This window comes from Arachis stenosperma, chromosome 2 (genome assembly GCF_014773155.1).
Source record: "Arachis stenosperma cultivar V10309 chromosome 2, arast.V10309.gnm1.PFL2, whole genome shotgun sequence".
NCBI lineage: Eukaryota > Viridiplantae > Streptophyta > Magnoliopsida > Fabales > Fabaceae > Arachis > Arachis stenosperma.
The window spans coordinates 117,350,423-117,375,630 of record NC_080378.1 but is presented as its reverse complement, the minus strand read 5'-3'; the positions used below and the strand labels follow the sequence as shown (position 1 = coordinate 117,375,630).

At 31.2% G+C, this 25,208-nt stretch overlaps 1 protein-coding gene and 1 long non-coding RNA gene across 2 annotated transcripts; both read left to right on the top strand.

Moving 5' to 3' along the window:
• The first annotated feature begins 7,988 nt into the window (after nt 1-7,988).
• Nucleotides 7,989-10,125, top strand: LOC130963554 (putative disease resistance RPP13-like protein 1). Its single transcript, XM_057889656.1, has 2 exons — nt 7,989-8,251; nt 8,332-10,125. The coding sequence occupies exons 1-2, from the start codon at nt 7,989-7,991 to the stop codon at nt 9,650-9,652; spliced, it is 1,584 nt and encodes a 527-aa protein (XP_057745639.1). The 3' UTR covers nt 9,653-10,125.
• A 392-nt stretch (nt 10,126-10,517) lies between these two features.
• On the top strand, nt 10,518-11,943 carry LOC130962140 (uncharacterized). The gene is made up of 4 exons (XR_009079731.1): nt 10,518-10,939; nt 11,071-11,100; nt 11,419-11,590; nt 11,682-11,943. It is a non-coding gene; the product is annotated as an uncharacterized LOC130962140 (long non-coding RNA).
• The last annotated feature ends 13,265 nt before the right edge of the window (nt 11,944-25,208 follow it).

Below are 25,208 nucleotides of genomic sequence, written 5' to 3'. Positions count from 1 at the left end.
CGACCTTTCTATGAGATATCTGTCAAGCCGACCTTCTCTAGCCAGCTTTTCTATCACATTTTTAAGGTCGTAGCAGTCATTCGTGGAGTGACCATATATTTTATGATACTCACAGTAGTCGCTGCGACTCCCCCCCCCCCCTTTTATTTTTAATGGGTCTGGGGGGTGGTAGCCTTTCAGTGTTACAAATCTCTCTGTATACATCCACTATAGAAACTTTCAGAGGAGTATAAGAGTGATATTTTCTTGGTTTCCCTCTCCCTCTCTTTTGCTGTGGGAGGGTACCCAGGTCGCCAACTCAGGTCTCTCAGCTTTGCGTTTTTCTCCATGTTGATGTACTTTTCAGCTCTTTCCTGTACGTCACTTAGAAAGATGGGGTGTCTTTTAGATATGGACTGTGAGAAGGGACCCTCTCTAAGCCCATTGACCAACCCCATTATGACTGCCTCTGTGGGCAGGTCTTGAATCTCTAAACATGCTTTATTGAATCTTTCCATATAGGCTCGTAAGGATTCTCCGACCTCCTGTTTTATTCCCAGGAGACTTGGTGCATGTTTCACTTTATCTTTCTGGATGGAGAACCTCATCAAGAATTTCCTTGAGAGGTCTTCGAAACTGGTGACCGACCTTGGAGGGAGGCTGTCGAACCACTTCATCGCTGCTTTCGATAGGGTGGTCGGGAAAGCTTTGCATCGCGTAGCGTCGGAAGCATCAGCTAGGTACATCTGACTTTTGAAATTGCTTAAGTGATGCTTCGGATCCGTGGTACCGTCATAGAGGTCCATATCGGGGCTTTTGAAGTTCCTTGGAACTTTTGCCCTCATTATGTCCTCGCTAAAGGAATCCTCCCCTCCTAGTGGTGGTTCTTCTCGTTCGTCTCGGGAGTTCCGACCTTTGAGGGAGGATTCTAACTTTTAAGAGTTTTCTTTCTAACTCTTTTCGTCGCTCCATCTCCTCTTTTAGGTTCTTTTCAGTCTCCTTTTGTCGCTCCCGTTCCTATTCTAACTGTTCCAGGCGACTGTGGACTAATCCCATGAGTTCAGCTGCATGGGATGGTCCCTCTTTCTCTGATTCGCGCCCTTCGGAGGAGTTCACCTTCGAATTTTTTACTCCGGAGGTACCTTCTCTGTGTTGATCGTTGGTCCCCTGGTGAAGGGTTAAATCTGCATCGTTGTTTCCAGTTTCTTGATTTTCTTGTTCAGAATCTGATTCCACATGACCCACTTCGGGGGATCTGTCCGCCATCACTGGTTGATCTCTCGGGTCCCCGGCAACGGCGCCAATGTTACGGTGGGTAACCGGAGATTAATGGGCCGGATGGCGTTGGTTGGCCCAAACGTATGATGGAGGAGGCTTTCAAGTGGATCCGCAACTCGGTGTTCTCCGTCCGACTTGTGCGTGTGAGAGAATGGGGGTGGTACCTGCAAAGACACTCCGATGCCTAAGTCAGCAAGGGTGTGAGCAGGTCTATATAGTATTGGCTTAGAAATACCTGAGGGGTGCCAGTGTATTTATAGTGGTGAACCAATAACCACCGTTGGAGTAGTGCCACTTTTTAAGGGTGTTAACCGTCCCTTTATCTTAGGAAAGTTAAGATATGGCCCGTGGAAGTGGTTAGAGAGATTCTAGGGGCAGTTACTCATTCAAATGAGCGCTTATCTGCCAGCTAACCCTCGTTCCCGACTTCTTTAGAGCAAGTCGTAGCGAATACCAACTTCGTAGTGGCGGAAGGTGAGGTCAACCCTTTGGGTTGGGCCTTTTTATTTGGATCCCGGGCCTTAGCGTTGGGTCAGGGTATGAACAATACTAAAAGTAGATAGCGATGGATTGATAATCGTTAATATTCTTTGTAGTGATTTAACGATTTCAATCAATAATTCATGGGTTAAATCACTGATCTAATAATTTAATATTTTAATCAATTGTTTATCTAATAATTGTGTAGTAAATATTTCTTATTTCTTTGTTAAAGAAAACTCCGAAAAAGTGTCAGCTTGGGACCATATATATGATTCCAAGAATCCAAGCTCCAAAATAAAAAAAAAATTGTGTTAGCATTATTGGTTGCACCGACACATACAAAAGTTTGTTGGCCATTATTGGTTGCACAGACACTGTTCAAAGATATGTATATTCACACATGGGTATCAATTTGAACTTTCAAAAGTTTCTTTCACACTTTTTTTTAATATAAATTAAAGCCACTTGCGAATAAAATAATGATTTGATAGATAATAAAACATCAAAATTTTATTCGTATACCAAAATCAGTTACTAAAATTAACCATTAATGTATTTGTGTATAAATACATGTATGATTTAATTTATTTTTAATGTGTATTTATATTTTAATATGTATTTTATACTGGTGGCTGATTTTAGTATACACGTAACATAGTCGATTAAGTGATGTTTTCAATTATTTGTAACATTTAATTTATTTTCAATGTGTATTTATATTTCAACATGTGTTTTATATTGGTGGCTGATTTTAGTATATACGATTAAACATTGATGTTTTCAATTATTTGTGACATCTTGGCTCCACAGACATAAAAATTTAGTAAAAGTAATCATAATGAAATTGCAGGTATGATTGTTTTGAATTATTTGTGCCACCTTGGCTCCACATACATGAATTTAGAATCCTTCCAAAACAAAGCAGTGACTAAATGTACACAAAGTGAGAATGAAGCAGGACGCTTTTTATTTTTGTGTTACATGATGCTATTTTCACAATCATATTATTCACACCCACTAGCTCAACTTTATTCTCTAATTTAAATTAGAAATGCACTAAAAGGAGATAAAACTACTTATATAATACATATATGATTACATTATATTATATATCTAACTACTATTTCAGTAATATCCTTCAAAGATATGTATATTCAGACTTGGGTATTAATTTGAACTTTCACCAAGAACATGTTGAGCAATGTTGAATGGATGAGAATTCCTTTACCCTTCCATGAAAAAAAAAGGAAAGTACCATCTAAAAATGGATTAAGTATGTGCTGTGCCAAACGCTCAAAAGTCAAAAGATGCTTGAACCCCTGCATCCTTGCACTGGTTTTTCATGGAATGCTTGCATTACCATATCTATGAATTTCGTGCAACATGAAACTCTGCATTTCAAGCAGAGACTCAAATAAAGTGAAATTGACTTGATGAGTTTATGGTCTTGGAGACAAATTCACATGGCTTTTGATGTGGACATGACATGCAATCGTTTGATGTATACGGCAATCAATCAGTGACAGCTTCGGTGGTGGGACTGGTGGCCATGGTCCTTCACTTGGTGAAGTCGTGCTTGAATACAAGACAAAAAGAAATAGTTATAAGAGAATAATGATTTGTAATTATTGGAACAAAAATACAAAACATAATCAAGACTTGTAAATTATTAAATCACTCTTCTACTTCAGCCCATGACAACAATAAAGACGTCTCACGGCCCACAAATTCAGCCCAACAGAATACACAAATTCAATTATAATTGTAGTCTTTATCTTATCTTATAGTTATTTTTATCTTTATCTCTATCTTATCTTTATCTTATCTTTTATCTTTCATAGACTAATGTTCTATATATACTTAGTTTTACCTTCATAGTGAACAATTCAATCAACTAATAATCAATAAAATTTCTTCATCTTTTCTTTTCTTTCATTATTCTTTCACAATTTTATTATCTTTGTATACTCTTTCCGTTTTATTATGGTATCAGAGCTCATCTTGAACTCTGCTGACATCCATGGATCAAGGAGAAAGGGCACAACAGCAACTTCATTCGGAGCCTCTTTTGGACCTTTCGTCAACCCAACACTTTTCTTTCATGGCACTTCCTTTCAATGAAGAAGCTCGTCCTTCAAACCAACTTGAGCTTTTGCCAAGTCCAACTACTCATTATCTTTGTTCTTTCAATACTTTTTCTACTGTTAACAATTCTTCAAATCGAGATTCATTCTTGAATACTTGGATCATTGATTCTGGTGCCACAGATCACATTGCATCAAATTTGTCTTGGTTTATTTCTTACACACAAATTTCTCCTATTATTGTTCATTTACCAAATGGTTCTAAAGCTACTGTTTCTTATAAAGGCATCGTTCAATTTTCACCATCCTTGGTTCTTCATGATGTTCTTTATTTACCCCATTTCAACTTTAATATTATCTCTGTTTCAAAAATTACTTCAGCACTCACATGTGAACTCACTTTTTCATCTTCTTCTTGCACTTTACAGAGCAACAATTTGGGGACGATTGATTTGGCCAGAATGAGAGAGGGATTATATGTCTTTGAACCCAATTTCGGTAAAAATTCATTCACTACACATTCCATAAATTCCATCCAATCTCCACCCATTACACCTTCCAATATATGGCATTTTCGTTTAAGACACCCTTCTGGGCAAAGACTTAATCATTTACATAAACAATTTCCTTTTATCTCTATGCATCATGATGAGGCTTGTGACATTTGTCATCTTTCTAAGCAAAAGAAACTTTCATTTTCTCAAAGTTTTAACAAAGCCAATGCAAGTTTTGATTTATTACATTTTGATATTTGGGGTCCGTTTCGACAAAGTTCTATTCATAATCATAAATATTTTTTTACTATTGTTGATGATTTTAGCCGCTTTACATGGGTTACTTTATTAAAATCAAAAGGAGAAGTGCAAAATCAAATAAAAAATTTTATTACTTTAATTGAAACACAATTCAACTCCAAAGTCAAAACTATTCGTTCCGATAATGGACCAGAATTTATTTTACCTGATTTTTATGCTTCAAAGGGCATTATTCATCAACGTAGTTGTGTTGAAACTCCTCAACAAAATGGAAGGGTAGAACGCAAGCATCAACATATTTTGAATATAGCTCGTGCTCTTATGTTTCAATCTAATTTACCATCATCTTTTTGGTCTTATGCTGTTAGACATGCTGTTTATCTACTTAACAGAGTTCCATCATCCGCAATTAATTTTAAAACACCATTTGAGATTATATTCAATCATCCACCAAATTATCATGACCTTAAAGTTTTTGGATGCTTATGTTTTGTTTCTACCCTAATGGCAAATAGATCAAAATTTGATCCAAGAGCCAAAAAGGCTGTATTTATTGGCTTTCAAAGTGGTTTTAAAGGATATATTGTTTATGTTTTAGAAGATAAAAGAATTGAGATTTCTAGAAACGTGATTTTTTATGAAATGATCTTGCCCTTAGTCACAAAAAAATGCCCAATTCCATACACTCAGCCCAACATTGCCAAACACACCTTCTCAAAAACAAGATTCAGTTAGTCTTCCAGTTGAACCCTCACCTATACCCATTGACCCAACTCCACCTAGTTCTTTATTTTCTCCAACAACCTCTCCCTCTTCCTCACTATCATTACCTAGCCAAGTTGAACCCATGACCACCGAATCACTTTCAACACAGACACCCATCTCTCCTTCCGCACTAGACACCAGTCCACCATCACCTTCTCATCCCCCGTCACCTTCTTCACCACCTGAGCAACCCCATCCTCGTCATTCCGACCGGCCTCACCGACCTCCAGCATATCTCTCTGATTACTTGTGTAATTCCTCTCTCATCTCTACAAATCAATCTCCCTCAAAGTGCAAGTATCCTTTATCTTCAGTCATGTCTTTTTCTTCTCTTTCATCTTCACATAAAAGGTTTATTTTATCTCTACATTCTGACGTTGAGCCAAAGTCTTTTAAGGAGGCCAATCAACACTCTAATTGGCGTAGTGCTATGAAAGATGAGTTGGATGCTCTTGAGCTGAACAAAACTTGGCGTCTTGTTGATTGCCCTGCAGGGGTTAAGCCGGTTGGCTGTAAATGGGTCTATCGCATCAAACGCAAGCCTGATGGTTCAGTTGATCGATATAAAGCACGCCTTGTGGCTAAAGGGTTCACTCAAACTGAAGGTGTTGATTTTTTAGAAACTTTCTCCCCTGTTATCAAGCCTGCCACCATCAGATTAGTTTTGGCATTGGCCTCTATGAAGCGTTGGCCCATACATCAGTTGGATGTCAATAATGCTTTCTTACATGGGGATCTTTCTGAGGATGTTTATATGACTCTGCCACCCGGATTTACATCTCCTCAACCGAATCAATGCTGTAAGCTACTAAAGTCACTGTATGGTTTACGACAATCTAGTCGTATGTGGTATGACAAACTTTCTCATCTTTTGCTATCTCATGGATATCAGCAGACCTCATCTGATTATAGCCTATTTGTTAAATTCATTGGTGATCAAATTTCTATCCTTCTAGTCTATGTTGACGACATTGTTCTCACTGGTAATTCTATTTCTGAACTTGCTACCATTAAGTCTATTTTGCACCAACACTTCCGAATTAAAGACTTGGGCCCATTAAAATATTTTTTGGGTATTAAAGTTGCTCAATCAGAGAAGGGAATTTGCTTATCTCAAAGAAAATACTGTCTTGATCTTTTAGAGGATTCTGGTTTATTAGGTGCTAAACCTGCTTCTGTTCCAATGGATAATACCACAAGACTATATCAAGACAAAAGTCCCCTGCTATCTGACCCTTTTGTATATCGCCGTTTGGTTGGTCGTCTTATCTATCTCACCACTACTCGACCGGACATCATGTATGCAACTCAACAATTAAGTCAATTCATGGCATCCCCTACTGAATCTCATCTTCAAGCTGCCAAGCATGTGTTACGATATCTGAAAACTAGTCCCGGCAAAGGAGGACTTTTCTTTCCAAGGGAATCAGAAATTCAGCTTCTTGGCTTCAGTGACTCTGATTGGGCTGGATGTCCTGACACTCGACGATCTTTAACAGGTTATTGTTTCTTCTTAGGCAATTCTTTAGTTTCTTGGAAGACCAAGAAACAAACCACCGTTGCCCGCTCATCCAGGGAAGCAGAATATCGTGCACTTGCCAACACAACTTGTGAACTTCAATGGATACTAAATGTGTTACAATTTTTGCGCATCTCCCCTATCCGTCCACCAGTTTTATATTGTGATAATTAGAGTGCTCTTCATATTGCTGCTAACCCGGTTTTTCATGAACGAACCAAACATTTAGAGGTTGATTGTCACTTGGTTCGACAAAAAGCTCAAGCTGGAGTGATGAAACTTCTCCCAATTCCCTCTTCTGGACAACTAGCCGACATCTTCACCAAGCCTTTGTCTCCTCAACCCTTCCATCTTAATCTGAATAAGCTTAGTATTCTTGACATCTTTCATCCTCCAGTTTGCGGGGGCGTATTAAATCACTCTTCTACTTCAGCCCATGACAACAATAAAGACGTCTCACGGCCCACAAATTCAGCCCAACAGAATACACAAATTCAATTATAATTGTAGTCTTTATCTTATCTTATAGTTATCTTTATCTTTATCTCTATCTTATCTTTATCTTATCTTTTATCTTTCATAGACTAATGTTCTATATATACTTAGTTTTACCTTCATAGTGAACAATTCAATCAACCAATAATCAATAAAATTTCTTCATCTTTTCTTTTCTTTCATTATTCTTTCACAATTTTATTATCTTTGTATACTCTTTCCGTTTTATTAATAACATTAACGCAAATATTAGAGAAATTGACTTCACTAGCTTATTTAGAAGATGCCTCTTATAAACAAATATTTTTTGCTCACATTTTTTTAACACACGTTTCTTTTCTTTACTAACAGCCTTACTCATTCCTTCGTTCTTTTAACATTGCAATATCTTGTTTCTTGGAATATGAGTGCAGGGCGTGAGTTGGAATTAGAAGCATAAGTAAGAACCAAATGAACAAGCTGCAAACATTTCCTTTCAACACATTAGCAAGATAAGAGTTTTTTATCAGTACCACACCATATACCTCATTACATGCTACTACTTGCTTACCCTTTGTGAGAAATCTGAGTTGAGTGCAAACACAAACTACAAACCACTTCCTTCTTCCATACTTTCCTGATCTTGTGAACATGGCTGCAGAACTTGGTGGAGGAGCTTTTCTCTCTTCGTTCATCAATGCTCTTTTCGACACGCTGTCCAATGATGAGTTTGTCAACTGGATCCGAGGAAAGAAGCTTGACCAGAATCTGCTTGGAAGGTTGAAGAATATTTTGAACGTGGTTGAAGCTGTACTGAGTGATGCTGAGAAGAAACAGATCACTGAAGATGCTGTCAAGAGGTGGCTCAACGATCTCCAAGATGCTGTCTATGATGCTGATACTTGTTGGATGAAGTATGCACCAGAGCTGCCATTGAACTCAAAAATGCAGTCAAGCCTTATCCTCGTCATCTTTCATATAATGATGGCATCAGTGATTCGCTCTCAAAGTTGTTGGAAGCCTGTGATAATTTACAACATGCAAGGACATTGTTGAATATCAATGCTGGTACCGGCCATGATTCCTCACAGAAAATCGATCCTTGTCGCTTACTTGCGCAATTGAAGCGCGTAAGGGTTTTGTCATTTGAATTCTTTCCTCTTGACGATAATTCATGGCCCGATCCAATAGGTGATTTGATCCATCTGCGTTATTTGGATCTCTCTGATACACCTATCGTGACATTGCCGGAGTCCATGAGTAACTTGTATAATTTACAAACGTTGAAGTTGCGCAAATGTCGAGGACTCAAAAAGCTTCCAAGCAAGATGCAAGATCTTGTAAATCTGCGCCATCTCGATATTACAGCGACTAATTTAGAAGAGATGCCAAAAGGGATGAGCAAATTGAAAAAGTTGCAGATGTTAAGTGACTATATTGTTGGGAAGCATGAAGAGAATGGGATTGGGGAATTGGGAGAACTTGTAAATCTTCAAGGGTCGTTTCGTATTGAGAAATTAGAGAATGTGGCTGATAGTAGTGAAGCTTGGAAGGCAAGGATGGTTGATAAGAAATACATCACTCATCTACGTTTGAGTTGGTCATTATATGAAGAAAGTGAGGTTTGTGATTCCCACACTGAAAAAGATGTACTTGAGAAATTACGTCCTCACAAAGACTTGAAGGAGCTATCCATCTGGGGTTACAGAGGTACCATGTTTCCGGATTGGGTAGGGCCGTCTTCGTACCACAACATGACTGAGTTGCACCTGAGGGAATGCAGGAATTGTTGGGTGCTTCCTTCACTTGGACAGTTACCCTCTCTGGAGAAGCTCTTCATTGAAGATTTCGACAAGGTGAAGAAGATTGATGAGTCATTCTACAAGGGTGATGGAACTCATCAGCATCAGGAGACACCCTTCCGATCCCTTAAATATCTGACTATTCAAAAACTGCCTTGCTGGGAGGAATGGGAGTCATATGAATGTGATGATGATGATGATGCACCATTTCCGAAACTTGAGTGGCTTGGTATATTGAACTGCCCTAAGTTAAGAGGAGATTTGCCCACTTTCCTTCCGTCTTTGGAACAACTCAACATTAGAGGATGCGAGGAGATTGCTTGTTATCTGCCAAGAGCTCCCACGATGCGCGAATTAAGAATAGATGGCAACCAGGAAGCAAGAATGCGGGAGCTACCACTTTCCGTGTTGGAGAAAGTAGAAATTAATGGAGAGCAGCTTGTGAATTCTCCGTTTGAGGCCATGACCCACACCCAACCAACCTCTTGTTGGATTTTTTTCTCTCCTTTGTGAGGCCCAAGCCCAATATTTTGGGGGTGTATTCTTGCACCCTAGTGTCACAACCCTAATTCAGTTTTTGAGGTTTTTTGAGAGAAAGAGAGTAGCCACCAAAGAGAAGAGGGAAAACAGAATTTCCGTTTTTGTCCAAAGCAATAAAGTTCAAATAAGAGTTTCTCATTCGTTCACCGTTGGATCGGCTTGAAATTTGAACTGCGTGTTCTTCTCATCTTGTTCTTCATTCTGGTCGGTGGAGATGTTGATTGGAGTTTTGCAGTAGGAGAAATTGGCTTCACAAGAGAGAAATTAGGTTTCCCATTTTTACACAGAGCAGCAATCTTTGAACGGTGATTTCTCATTCTTTCACCGTTGGATCAACGTGAAATTCGGACTGTAGATTCTTCACATCTTGTTCTTCATTCTGAACGGTGGAGATTTTAATTGGAGATCTACAGAGAGAGAAATTGGCTTCGACAGCAGCTCTATTTTTTTGGGTATATTTCATCTCTTTGTTTCTTATTTGTAAGCTTTGGTGATTTGATGCTTTGGTTTGTTATATGCACATTTTTGTGCTTTGTTTGAGACTCTCTTATACCTCATTTGATTATAGTAGAGCTATTTCATTGGTCTGGACGACTCGTGGTTTTTACCTCTCACATTGAGGGGGTTTTCCACGTTAAAATATCGGTGTGTTCTTGTTATTGCTTTACTTGCTATATTTGCTTGTTATAGTTGCTGCCATATTGTGTTGTGAATGCTTCCATACTGTTCTTGTGTTGGACATTTGTGTCGTTTCCGCTGTTAGGCTCTTTCATACTCTCTCATAGAGCTAAAGATCTCAAATTGCTCATCAGCCATATCATTTCCGGGAGATTCTTTGCCGCCTTCATTGCGAAATCTGGACATCATACATTGCAAGAATCTAGAATTCCCAATGCAAAAACAACAACATCACTCGCTAGAGAACTTATACATGTACAACAGCTGTGATTCGCTTACATCCTTCGCATTGCCAGCGTTCCCAAATCTCAAGCATCTGACAATCGCAAGACGTGAAAATTTGACATCTCTGGAGCTGTCACAGTCACAGTCCCTCCGAGAATTACGGATTAAAGAATGCCCTAAGCTGGAGAACATAACAAGGCTGCCTGCCTCTTTAAGTGCACTCAGAATCTATGAATGTCCGTTGTTGGGTGAAGGCATAGAGAGGAAGGACCCCCACATTTGGCCATCCATTTCCCGCATCCCTCAAATTTATGTTGACGGCACAGACATCCTCAATGACTCAACATCTTAAAACAGGTAACCCTTTTGCTCTCTCTATCCCAAACCTCACATAAAGGAATCTTTGTATTACACAGACCTCTTGAACCTTTACTGAATTAAAGTTGAGATTTTTCTTCTCTTTTATTGATTAAGTTGGTTGACTGCAGCCTAAAAAGAAAAAGAAGAGGTTGAAAGAGGTATGTAATGTATCTCACTTTCTGTTAACTCAATATTGCTTTAGTATAGATAGTAGAGAGATATTTAAATTAGTTTTATTATTAACGCTGTGATTGTTGTATAGTAGGGTTTAAATGGTTTGATATGGATATGACTGATAAGATGATATAATGGCGTAGTCTTATACATGTAGTCAATGCAATCTAGCTGGGAAAAGCTCTTTTTTTATGTGTATGAAATAGTTAGTGCTATATTGGTTTGGTTAGGAACTTAGGATATAGATACTTCAAATATTTATTGATAATATTGATTTGATTTTTAATTTTGGTGGGGTGCAGAAGAAGGAGGTGCTTGATGAGAATGAGTGGTGGGACAAGATAGGGAAGATGAAGATGCTTGGGCAAAGAAATCCATGCTTATAATAAAGGGAAAACTCTAGTTGTAAGCAAAGTTCCTTTGCCTGATTACCGTGCAGATCTTGAGGAGCGTCATGGATCAACACAGAAGGAGGTAGAGTATATCTACCCTTTTTCAATGTCTGATTTCTGTTTTTGTGTGGAAGGATTTAGAAATGTACTTAACTTTGTTAAGTGTTTTGCAGATTAGAATGTCTACAGACATTGAACGAAGAGTAGGAAATCTTTTGAATAACTCAATCAGTGGGGAAGCGTCTGCTAGTTTTCCTTCTGTATCCACTGACTTGGGACAGAAACAATCATTAACTGCTATGAAATCTGTCTCTTCACAACAGAGTGATTCTTCAAAGGATAAACTTAATGTTGCTCTAAAGGAAAGGCAGGAACAACACAGCTTCCACAATTCATTCTGGAAGAGGAAATAGGATAATAGAGTATAAAGATATTAGTGTGGTTATTCTGTTATCTTGTTACTGTAACTGTGTTGTTATTGCTATAAATGGCATAATGCAGTACTCTTGTAATAGAGCTTAATACACTTTCTAATTTCATATTCTTTTGTTTCTATGATTACTCTCAGTCTTCTCTCAATCCTTTCATGATATCAGATGCATCTTAGTTTGCAACAAGAGTCACACAAACCAGAATTCATTGAATTGATATTAATAGGAACATGACATTTATTCATTACAGCTATAGTAGTTTTAGAAGCACAATGACCAAGCATTTGATGCCATAGATTATAAGAATCTGATTGAGCAAGAAAGGTACTTGGAGAACTTTTAACAGACGAAGAAAAAGAAGTATCATTAGGCCTAGATTGAACTACTGCAACATTCTCAAATTCATAAATTCAATTATTAGATCTCCCTTTGAGAAGAACGTTCTTGGAGGCCTGAGATTTAACAAAGCATTCATTAGGATGAAATTCAAAATAACAACCATTGTCACAAGCAAACGAAAACCTCTTCCTCTTCGGCCTCCATTGTTAAATGTAGCAGTAGATCTTCTTGGTGGATAAGAGGCTTGAGTGTAGTGAGCTTGAAATTGAGAGAGATCAGACTTTCTGAATCTTGTGAGCATGTCTTCATGACCCAGTAAAAGGGCTTCAGCTTCCATGAGTGTTAAAGAGTCAGATTTTGTCATGACACTAGAAAGATACAAGGCATAATCCTCTGTCAAACCATCAGTAATTGCTGAAATATGATCTTCAACAGAGAGAACATATCCATTTGCAGCTAAAGCATCAACTATTGTGCGAATTTTCTTCAAATACTCGGTTGCCGAAAGTCCTTGCTTTTGAACCAGTTTGAGTTGTGCTCTCAACTGTTGAATCTTGATCTTGGAGATCTTGGCAAAATATTCTTGAATATTATTCCAGACTTGATAAGCATAGGTACAATCCAACATGCGATTCTTGCTATCTCTCTATATCCCAAAGCGGCTTCACTTCATCTTCTCCAACATCATATTCATTCTCTCCTACATAATCTTGCTTTTATTTCAAAAATTTATCCTACTGTTTTTTCAGGTAAATATGAAACCCAATCCTCTCTTTTAACACTCTTAATCACCACTCTAGTCAATCCCTACTTTCCCCAACATATAGTACCACAAAACTGTTAATCACCCCTTTTTTTTTATTATTTCTTCCTTTTTCTCTTCATGTATAGGGACATCTATTGATTCTGCTGGGACTTGTGAATTTACTGCATTTGGGTGCTGCACCTCCAAGATGCTTCTTGTTTGGATTTAACTTTGCGTTTGTCCTATACTTTGCTTTTTTCTGTTGTAGCTTAAAGGGCTCTTCAAAATCTCATGTTTGAAACTGCAATAAACAAATATAGGAAATCTTTCGGCGTGCTTAAATGAAAAGATCTTGTAGAATAATTGAGTTATTTGTTTCAATTTTCTTAATGTAGAATAAAAAGTTTTGTATGTAGTAATTCTTTGCTGGGTGGGTACATGGACAAGAAAGTTCTCAAACACCTTTTCCAAGGGCTAAAGAGATAACAACCATGAATAAGGATCTTGCCTTTCAACCCATCTGCATGACGTGGCTTATTTTAATGGAGTCATAAACAAATTAGCACAAGCATAAGTTTATCAGTGCTTTTTTTTTTCCTTCCAATTTTCCACAAAATTCTTACTTAGATTATTGTTTCCTGTTTTCCTTCCAGGTAACATGGCATAATACTTGGTTATTTTGAGCAAGTAATCATGAAAGCTAGGCTAAGTGGCCTTTATGGTGATCTGAAAAAACTTCTACTCAACTCAAGGAAGAAATGAAGGTTGACTAGTCTAGGCAAATTTCGTTTACAAAAAAGGGAACTCTGAGGCATGCCTTTTAAGTAGAATTATAACAGAAATGAAGGCTTCTTAGTGTATCATAACTCATAATTCAATTGGCTCATTTTACATAAGCATCTTCTCATCATTAAACTATTGCACAACAAAATAGTGAAGAAGAGTTTGGTTTATATTCTTTGAAGTTGAAAATGAAGAGTTTAGGATTAAAAGGTATTCTATTGAAAGAAAAAGAAAAAAAATTTATGCCCCCAACTACATATTCTGTACTTGAATTGCTCCAACACATTTCTAAATGCTAATCACCTTCTTACTTTTGTTGCAGGAATAGCTTTTTGGGCTGCCTTGACCACTTTCCTCTTGCTCTTTGCTTATCCATGTCCTCCACTTCCAATTAAAAGCAGAGTTTCATACTTCTTTTGCTGATCTTGCGTTGAGGGTTTTCAGCAACTTTTCACCCTTTAACATCCATATTTGTTTCATTTTTCCTCTTCCATAATGTGAACGAATGTATACATTATTGCTTATTTTCTTCATAGTATGAACATAGATAAAATTGCAGAAATATACTCTAGGGATATAAAATTGCAGTCACATAGTGATGTCTTGCGGTGCTTAATTAATTATCATACTTTTATCAAACGTATTCCTCATTATTTCATTGCATGATGCATATATACTACTAACACCATGGCTTTATTTCATGTAGCTGTTTGCTAAGATCAATTTTATTGGCACTGATACTTCTGAATTTTGGTCATTCTAGTATATATATATTATGATGTCACTGGAGCCATATATATTGGACTTGTACCCTCACTCTCATATAGAGCACCAATGCCAATTCAACTTTAGAGTAGAGAATAGATGCATTAACTCTGATTGATTTAACCACCATGTATCTTAACCACTAAGCATAAGAAAATTATATAGTAGTTGCGGACAAGGACATTGCAAGTAGCAAATTACATTTTTTTTTGGTTGCCTACGGCATCCCCTAATCCAACAGGACAAGGACTAATCCGTCACGGATCAGAGCTCTATTTAAGAGTCTGCTGCTGGCGAATGAGTTGCTCCATACACAAAGCGGGATTCGAACCCTCAACACTTGCTTAAACGGACGAGTGAGTAATCGACCAACCCAAGTTGGTTTAGGAAATTACATTCTTAGTATAAGAAAGCTTGGTGAACTCATTGTAAAGCAACTTTTGTTGTTGAATGAAAAAACTGGAGAGTACACCCTCTCTTTCCTGTTGTGGAGCTCTTAATCTTCAACCGAGATCAAAGAACTCAAGGAACTGCTTGCCAAGATTTCTGAGTTTGCGGATTCTCTTCGGTCCGAGATGCAAGAATTGAAGCCAGCTCCAGGAATTCTGCAGCAGGGCTCTTGCAAAATGCACTCTTTTTGTGGTATCAAACACCATAGGAATCACAATAATATCAATACGCAATTTCTTGAAGTTATCGGAAATAAGTATGTAGTATGTACATGCGACAAAATATTATCATGAATTAATATTTATTATTTACAAGAGAATAGGTTTTCATTAATGATAATATTTTTAACTAAAATTAGAAACAATAATTACAATAGAAATTATAATATTTATATGTTAATTTTTATTGGATAAAATTTAATATATCTTATTTATTAAATTATATATATAAATAGTGTGTATAAAAATATAATCATTGAACTGACTCTGAAAATTTTTAATGATTACAATTATCATATATTTTTCAATAAGATGTTTTCATGATAAACATAATATTATAATTTTTCTTTGACATCACATTATAATGATAATTAACAAAATATTTATTCTAACTGAATGGATGTTGAATATGTTTTAAATACTTGTAAAATTAATTATTAATAAATATAAAATTCATCAATTATGGTAATGAGTTTGAGCTCTATAGTTATAATAAATGAATTAAACAAAGCCTAAACTAAAGAGTTTGAATGAATTAAAAAAATAAGTTTCTTAGATCATTCATAATCTATTTATCTATCTATTTATAATTTATAAAAGTTGATACCAATCTTTTATACAATAAATTTTAGCCATCTTGATTTTTCCAATAATGTCACATCAGCACTTTTAAATACATAACAACATATGAGAATCATTCAATCATTTAAAAAAAATTACCTATTATTATTTAACTGAAATATAAATTATTAATTACATACAATAAACATATACAAATAAAGCGTCATAATTATAAAAGATTTTAATTATAAATATTTAAATTTTAAACTATTTGACTTATTTATATCTATTGTACAAAATTCTTATTACTACATTATTTACTATTTAGTCTATTACAAATTATATTGCATACAACTGTTATTACTATTATTTGATTTTTTATCTCTCATACAAATTATTAAAAACTACTTTAAAAAAGTTTAAATTTGGCACAACATCTTCGTATTAGATATATTTAAATATATCATTATTATAAAATTAATTCATAATTTTATATTATATTTTTAGTATTTTTATTCGAATCCATTTTTTCCTAACTTTTTCTTTTAGTTATTTACGAACAATAAAAACTACAAAGATGTAAATTTGTATAACTTTAATATAAAAAAAAACTTGTTTTTTTTTCAAAAATAAATGAATTCAAATTCCTAAAAACAATAATCAATAATCTAATTTGTATTATATTTTTGTTAAATAGTTATATCGAATTATATTCAAACTATCAAATAAATATTTTGCAACATATTTTAATATAAAATGCTTTAAATTTAACATTAATATGCATATTATCTAATCAATATTAGAATATATTATATAATATAAATAATTTACCTTTTCGCGTAGTGCGGGTCTCATTCTAGTTTATTATAATAATAGTAACAAGTTAGAGTTTTTTGGTGACTAGTAACAAGTTAGAGTTTGAAAATCAAATATATTTTAAGGGTTAATCAGAAAGATGGAAGAAATTATATTTTTGTTTTTCTTGAATTTAGTAAAAATATTATTACTTCATATTATGGAGGAGGAGTGTTGCTAGATGGACAATTTTGATTAATAAATTTAGTATAACTAAATCACTAGCCGTCCGATTCTCCACAAAGTTAATTTAGAAATTCGATAAATATCTGAGAATCACATCATCATAAAATAATAAGGCAGATTTAGACTTGATAAGTGAAAAGAATAAATAATTCCCCTTCTCCTCTCACAACCGAACGTATTTCAAAGGAAATGATGGTCACCGCTTCGTGAAATCAATGATGTGATGTGGTGTTGCAAGGAGAGGAAGCCACGAAGTCTTGCCTTACCAGCTCATCCTTCTCTACTTTCTATACATATATATAGCAGTGATTCGGACCTGTCAAAAATTGGGTCATTACAACAAGTAAGTGTAATACTTGGTAAAGAGTTATTTAATTATTATTTGAATTTGATCAAATAAATAATAAAAATATTATTTGTATACCAAAATTAACTACTATGTATTTTTGTGCAAATACATTTGCTATTTAACTCATTTTTAAAATGTGTATTTTATATTTTAATATATATTTTATAATAGTAACGAATTTTGATGATTAATTTTAATTTACACCTAATATGGTTAAATAAATAATTATACCACCTCAAATAGAATGTTATTATAATTAACATGGTGTGGGTATACATCATGCCTTCGTACTATCTAAACAGAAAAACTTTTTTATACTATCTTATTTCGATAAAATTTTAAGTATGTACTATCTAAACAGAAAAACTTTTTTATACTATCTTATTTCGATAAAATTTTAAGTATAGAATAAATCTGTTATCTAGTTATTTTTTATTAATTTAATGTATAGTTGTAATAATTATAATAAGAGTAAATAAAAAATATATAAAAAATATCAGCTAAAAATTATCTAAGTAATAAAATTAATTTATTATTTTTACTGTATTAATAACATTTTGTAATTAAATTGACTAATAAAATTAAAGTAAACTGTAATACGTCAGTAAAATTTGTTTGTCAAGGAAGGAATAATAAATAGGTTCATATTTCGGTGATACAAATTTCGTTTTCAGTATTAATATAAGTAGTAATTATTATGATTTGCCCAACTAAAAAAAATGAGTTTATAAATTATAATTTCACTTAGACTATCTAAAGTCAAATGATAAAAGCTGTATTAAAATAATAAAATTAATCATATCAGTAAAAAACAAAAAACAAATTACTATAATATATACACTATTATTTCAATCTACCAAATACTTATTAGAGATTTTTTATAAAAATAAGTTTTTTTATTTCATTAAATTTGTTTTAACTCACAAAAGTTTAGCAAGATGTGAGAGCGATATTTTAGATTCAATTTTTTCCTAAAAAAATATTACAACTAAGAGAGTATATTAGATTATATTTGAAAAAAAAATTCTTTTACTATGATAAAAAAAATATTGTTATATATAAAAAATAATTTATCACTTAATTTTTAATATCCATAAGAATAAGACTGTAATATTAAAAAAAATTAAAAAATATAATCATCACTTAAAAAATATCATACACCTTATTAGTCATTAAAATTATATTGCATACAACTGTTATTACTATTATTTGATTTTTTATCTCTCATATAAATTATTAAAAACTACTTCAAAAAAATTTAAATTTGGCACAACATCTTCGTGTTACATACATTTAAATATATCATTATTATAAAATTAATTCATAATTTTATATTATATTTTTGGTATTTTTATTTGAATCCATTTTTTCCTAATTTTTTCTTTTAGTTATTTACGAACAATAAAAGCTACAAAGATGTAAATTTGTATAACTTTAATATAAAAAAAACTTGTTTTTTTTTCAAAAATAAATGAATTCAAATTCCTAAAAACAATAATCAATAATCTAATTTGTATTATATTTTTGTTAAATAATTATATCGAATTATATTCGAACTATGAAATAAATATTTTGCAAAATATTTTAATATAAAATGCTTTAAATTTAACATTAATATGCATATTATCTAATCAATATTAGAATATATTATATAATATAAATAATTTACCTTTTCGCGTAGTGCGGGTCTCATTCTAGTTTATTATAATAATAGTAACAAGTTAGAGTTTTTTGGTGACTAGTAACAAGTTAGAGTTTGAAAATCAAATATATTTGAAGGGTTAACCGGAAAGATGGAAGAAATTATATTTTTGTTTTTCTTGAATTTAGTAAAAATATTATTACTTCATATTATGGAGGAGGAGTGTTGCTAGATGGACAATTTTGATTAATAAATTTAGTATAACTAAATCACTAGCCGTCCGATTCTCCACAGAGTTATTCTCATAAATTCTGTGATGAGAAATTCGATAAATATCTGAGAATCACATCATCATAAAATAATAAGGCGGATTTAGACTTGATAAGTGAAAAGAATAAATAATTCCCCTTCTCCTCTCACAACCGAACGTATTTCAAAGGAAATGATGGTCACCGCTTCGTGAAATCAATGATGTGATGTGGTGTTGCAAGGAGAGGAAGCCACAAAGTCTTGCCTCACCAGCTCATCCTTCTCTACCTTCTATACATATATATGGCAGTGATTCGGACCTGTCAAAAATTGGGTCATTACAACAAACAAGTGTAATACTTGGTAAAGAGTTATTTAATTATTATTTGAATTTGATCAAATAAATAATAAAAATATTATTTGTATATCAAAATTAACTACTATGTATTTTTGTGCAAATACATTTGCTATTTAACTCATTTTCAAAATGTGTATTTTATATTTTAATATATATTTTATAATAGTAACGAATTTTGATAATTAATTTTAATTTACACTTAATATGGTTAAATAAATAATTATACCACCTCAAATAGAATGTTATTATAATTAACATGGTGTGGGTACACATTATGCCTTCGTACTATCTAAACAGAAAAACTTTTTTATACTATCTTATTTCGATAAAATTTTAAGTATGTACTATGTAAACAGAAAAGCTTTTTTAAACTATCTTATTTCGATAAAATTTTAAGTATAGAATAAATCTGTTATCTAGTTATTTTTTATTAATTTAATGTATAGTTGTAATAATTATAATAAGAGTACATAAAAAGTATATAAAAAATATCAGCTAAAAATTATCTAAGTAATAAAACTAATTTATTATTTTTACTGTATTAATAACATTTTGTAATTAAATTGACTAATAAAGTTAAACTAAACTGTAATACGTCAGTAAAATTTATTTGTCAAGGAAGGAATAATAAATAGGTTCATATTTCGGTGATACAAATTTGGTTTTCAGTATTAATGTAAGTAGTAATTACTATGATTTGCCCAACTAAAAAAAATGAGTTTATAAATTATAATTTCACTTAGACTATCTAAAGTCAAATGATAAAAGCTGTATTAAAATAATAAAATTAATCATATCAGTAAAAAACAAAAAACAAATTACTATAATATATACACTATTATTTCAATCTAGCAAATACTTATTAGAGATTTTTTATAAAAATAAGTTTTTTTATTTCATTAAATTTGTTTTAACTCACAAAAGTTTAGCAAGATGTGAGAGCGATATTTTAGATTCAATTTTTTCCTAAAAAAATATTACGACTAAGAGAGTATATTAGATTATATTTGAAAAAAAAATTCTTTTACTATGATAAAAAAATATTGTTATATATAAAAAATAATTTATCACTTAATTTTTAATATCTATAAGAATAAGACTGTAATATTAAAAAAAAATTTTAAAAATATAATCATCACTTAAAAAAGATCATACACCTTATTAATCATTAATGATTAAAAAAATATTAAAATAACTATTAAATATTACAAAATTATATTGCATACAACTGTTATTACTATTATTTGATTTTTTATCTCTCATATAAATTATTAAAACCTACTTTAAAAAAGTTTAAATTTGGCATAACATCTTCGTATTAGATATATTTAAATATATCATTATTATAAAATTAATTCATAATTTTATATTATATTTTTGGTATTTTTATTTGAATCCATTTTTTCCTAATTTTTTCTTTTAGTTATTTACTAACAATAAAACTACAAAGATATAAATTTGTATAACTTTAATATAAAAAAAAACTTGTTTTTTTTTCAAAAATAAATGAATTCAATTTTCTAAAAACAATAATCAATAATCTAATTTGTATTATATTTTTGTTAAATAATTATATCGAATTATATTCAAACTATCAAATAAATATTTTGCAAAATATTTTAATATAAAATGCTTTAAATTTAACATTAATTTGCACATTATCTAATCAATATTAGAATATATTATATAATATAAATAATTTACCTCTTCGCGTAGTGCGGGTCTCATTCTAGTTTATTATAATAATAGTAACAAGTTAGAGTTTTTTGGTGACTAGTAACAAGTTAGAGTTTGAAAATCAAATATATTTCAAGGGTTAATCAGAAAGATGGAAGAAATTATATTTTTATTTTTCTTGAATTTAGTAAAAATATTATTACTTCATATTATGGAGGAGGAGTGTTGCTAGACGGACAATTTTGATTAATAAATTTAGTTTAATTAAATTACTAGCCGTCCGATTCTCCACATAGTTATTCTCATAAATTCTGTGATGAGAAATTCGATAAATATCTGAAAATCACATCATCATAAAATAATAAGGCGGATTTAGACTTGATAAGTGAAAAGAATAAATAATTCCCTTCTCCTCTCACAATCGAACGTATTTCAAAGGAAATGATGGTCACCGCTTCGTGAAATCAATGATGTGATGTGGTGTTGCAAGGAGAGGAAGCCACGAAGTCTTGCCTCACCAGCTCATCCTTCTCTACCTTCTCCCCTTCTCCTCTCACAACCGAACGTATTTCAAAGGAAATGATGGTCACTCTTCGTGAAATCAATGATGTGATGTGGTGTTGCAAGGAGAGGAAGCCACGAAGTCTTGCCTCACCAGCTCATCCTTCTCTACCTTCTATACATATATATGGCAGTGATTCGGACCTGTCAAAAATTGGGTCATTACAACAAGCAAGTGTAATACTTGGTAAAGAGTTATTTAATTATTATTTGAATTTAATCAAATAAATAATAAAAATATTATTTGTATACCAAAATTAACTACTATATATTTTTGTGCAAATACATTTGCTATTTAACTCATTTTCAAAATGTGTATTTTATATTTTAATATATATTTTATAATAGTAACAAATTTTGATAATTAATTTTAATTTACACCTAATATGGTTAAATAAATAATTATACCACCTCAAATAGAATGTTATTATAATTAACATGGTGTGGGTACACATCATGCCTTCGTACTATCTAAACAGAAAAACTTTTTTATACTATCTTATTTCGATAAAATTTTAAGTATGTACTATCTAAACAGAAAAATTTTTTATACTATCTTATTTCGATAAAATTTTAAGTATAGAATAAATCTGTTATCTAGTTATTTTTTATTAATTTAATGTATAGTTGTAATAATTATAATAAGAGTACATAAAAAGTATATAAAAAATATCAGCTAAAAATTATCTAAGTAATAAAATTAATTTATTATTTTTACTGTATTATTAACATTTTGTAATTAAATTGACTAATAAAGTTAAACTAAACTGTAATACGTCAGTAAAATTTATTTGTCAAGGAAGGAATAATAAATAGGTTCATATTTCGGTGATACAAATTTGGTTTTCAGTATTAATATAAGTAGTAATTATTATGATTTGCCCAACTAAAAAAAATGAGTTTATAAATTATAATTTCATTTAGACTATCTAAAGTCAAATGATAAAAGCCGTATTAAAATAATAAAATTAATCATATCAGTAAAAAACAAAAAACAAATTACTATAATATATACACTATTATTTCAATCTACCAAATACTTATTAGAGATTTTTTATAAAAATAAGTTTTTTTATTTCATTAAATTTGTTTTAACTCACAAAAGTTTAGCAAGATGTGAGAGCGATATTTTAGATTCAATTTTTTCCTAAAAAAATATTACAACTAAGAGAGTATATTAGATTATATTTGAAAAAAAATTCTTTTACTATGATAAAAAAATATTGTTATATATAAAAAATAATTTATCACTTAATTTTTAATATCCATAAGAATAAGACTGTAATATTAAAAAAAATTTTAAAAATATAATCATCACTTAAAAAAGATCATACACCTTATTAGTCATTGATGATTAAAAAAATATTAAAGTAACTATTAAATATTACAAAATTATATTGCATACAACTGTTATTACTATTATTTGATTTTTTATCTCTCATATAAATTATTAAAAACTACTTTAAAAAAGTTTAAACTTGGCACAACATCTTCGTATTAGATATATTTAAATATATCATTATTATAAAATTAATTCATAATTTTATATTATATTTTTGGTATTTTTATTTGAATCCATTTTTTCCTAATTTTTTCTTTTAGTTATTTACGAACAATAAAAACTACAAAGATGTAAATTTGTATAACTTTAATATAAAAAAAACTTGTTTTTTTTTTCAAAAATAAATGAATTCAAATTCCTAAAAACAATAATCAATAATCTAATTTGTATTATATTTTTGTTAAATAATTATATCGAATTATATTCGAACTATCAAATAAATATTTTGCAAAATATTTTAATATAAAATGCTTTAAATTTAACATTAATATGCATATTATCTAATCAATATTAGAATATATTATATAATATAAATAATTTACCTTTTCGCGTAGTGCGGGTCTCATTCTAGTTTATTATAATAATAGTAACAAGTTAGAGTTTTTTGGTGACTAGTAACAAGTTAGAGTTTGAAAATCAAATATATTTTAAGGGTTAATCAGAAAGATGGAAGAAATTATATTTTTGTTTTTCTTGAATTTAGTAAAAATATTATTACTTCATATTATGGAGGAGGAGTGTTGCTAGATGGACAATTTTGATTAATAAATTTAGTATAACTAAATCACTAGCCGTCCGATTCTCCACAGAGTTATTCTCATAAATTCTGTGATGAGAAATTCGATAAATATCTGAGAATCACATCATCATAAAATAATAAGGCGGATTTAGACTTGATAAGTAAAAAGAATAAATAATTTCCCTTCTCCTCTCACAACCGAACGTATTTCAAAGGAAATGATGGTCACCGCTTCGTGAAATCAATGATGTGATGTGGTGTTGTAAGGAGAGGAAGCCACGAAGTCTTGCCTCATCAGCTCATCCTTCTCTACCTTCTATACATATATATGGCAGTGATTTGAACCTGTCAAAAATTGGGTCATTACAACAAGCAAGTGTAATACTTGGTAAAGAGTTATTTAATTATTATTTGAATTTGATTAAATAAATAATCAAAAATATTATTTGTATACCAAAATTAACTACTATATATTTTTGTGCAAATACATTTGCTATTTAACTCATTTTCAAAATGTGTATTTTATATTTTAATATATATTTTATAATAGTAACGAATTTTGATGATTAATTTTAATTTACACCTAATATGGTTAAATAAATAATTATACCACCTCAAATAGAATGTTATTATAATTAACATGGTGTGGGTACACATTATGCCTTCGTACTATCTAAACAGAAAAACTTTTTTATACTATCTTATTTCGATAAAATTTTAAGTATAGAATAAATCTGTTATCTAGTTATTTTTTATTAATTTAATGTATAGTTGTAATAATGTTAATAAGAGTACATAAAAAGTATATAAAAAATATCAGCTAAAAATTATCTAAGTAATAAAATTAATTTATTATTTTTACTGTATTAATAACATTTTGTAATTAAATTGACTAATAAAGTTAAACTAAACTGTAATACGTCAGTAAAATTTATTTGTCAAGGAAGGAATAATAAATAGGTTCATATTTCGGTGATACAAATTTGGTTTTCAGTATTAATGTAAGTAGTAATTACTATGATTTGCCCAACTAAAAAAAATGAGTTTATAAATTATAATTTCACTTAGACTATCTAAAGTCAAATGATAAAAGCTGTATTAAAATAATAAAATTAATCATATCAGTAAAAAACAAAAAACAAATTACTATAATATATACACTATTATTTCAATCTAGCAAATACTTATTAGAGATTTTTTATAAAAATAAGTTTTTTTATTTCATTAAATTTGTTTTAACTCACAAAAGTTTAGCAAGATGTGAGAGCGATATTTTAGATTCAATTTTTTCCTAAAAAAATATTACGACTAAGAGAGTATATTAGATTATATTTGAAAAAAAAATTCTTTTACTATGATAAAAAAATATTGTTATATATAAAAAATAATTTATCACTTAATTTTTAATATCTATAAGAATAAGACTGTAATATTAAAAAAAAATTTTAAA

Excerpts from the sequence above, each read along its gene's own strand:
- LOC130963554 (XM_057889656.1), top strand. The coding sequence starts at position 7,989 with ATGGCTGCAGAACTTGGTGGAGGAGCTTTTCTCTCTTCGTTCATCAAT. Across the intron at positions 8,252-8,331 it reads GCTGATACTTGTTGGATGAA|TGATTCGCTCTCAAAGTTGT; the intron begins GTATGCACCAGA and ends TGATGGCATCAG.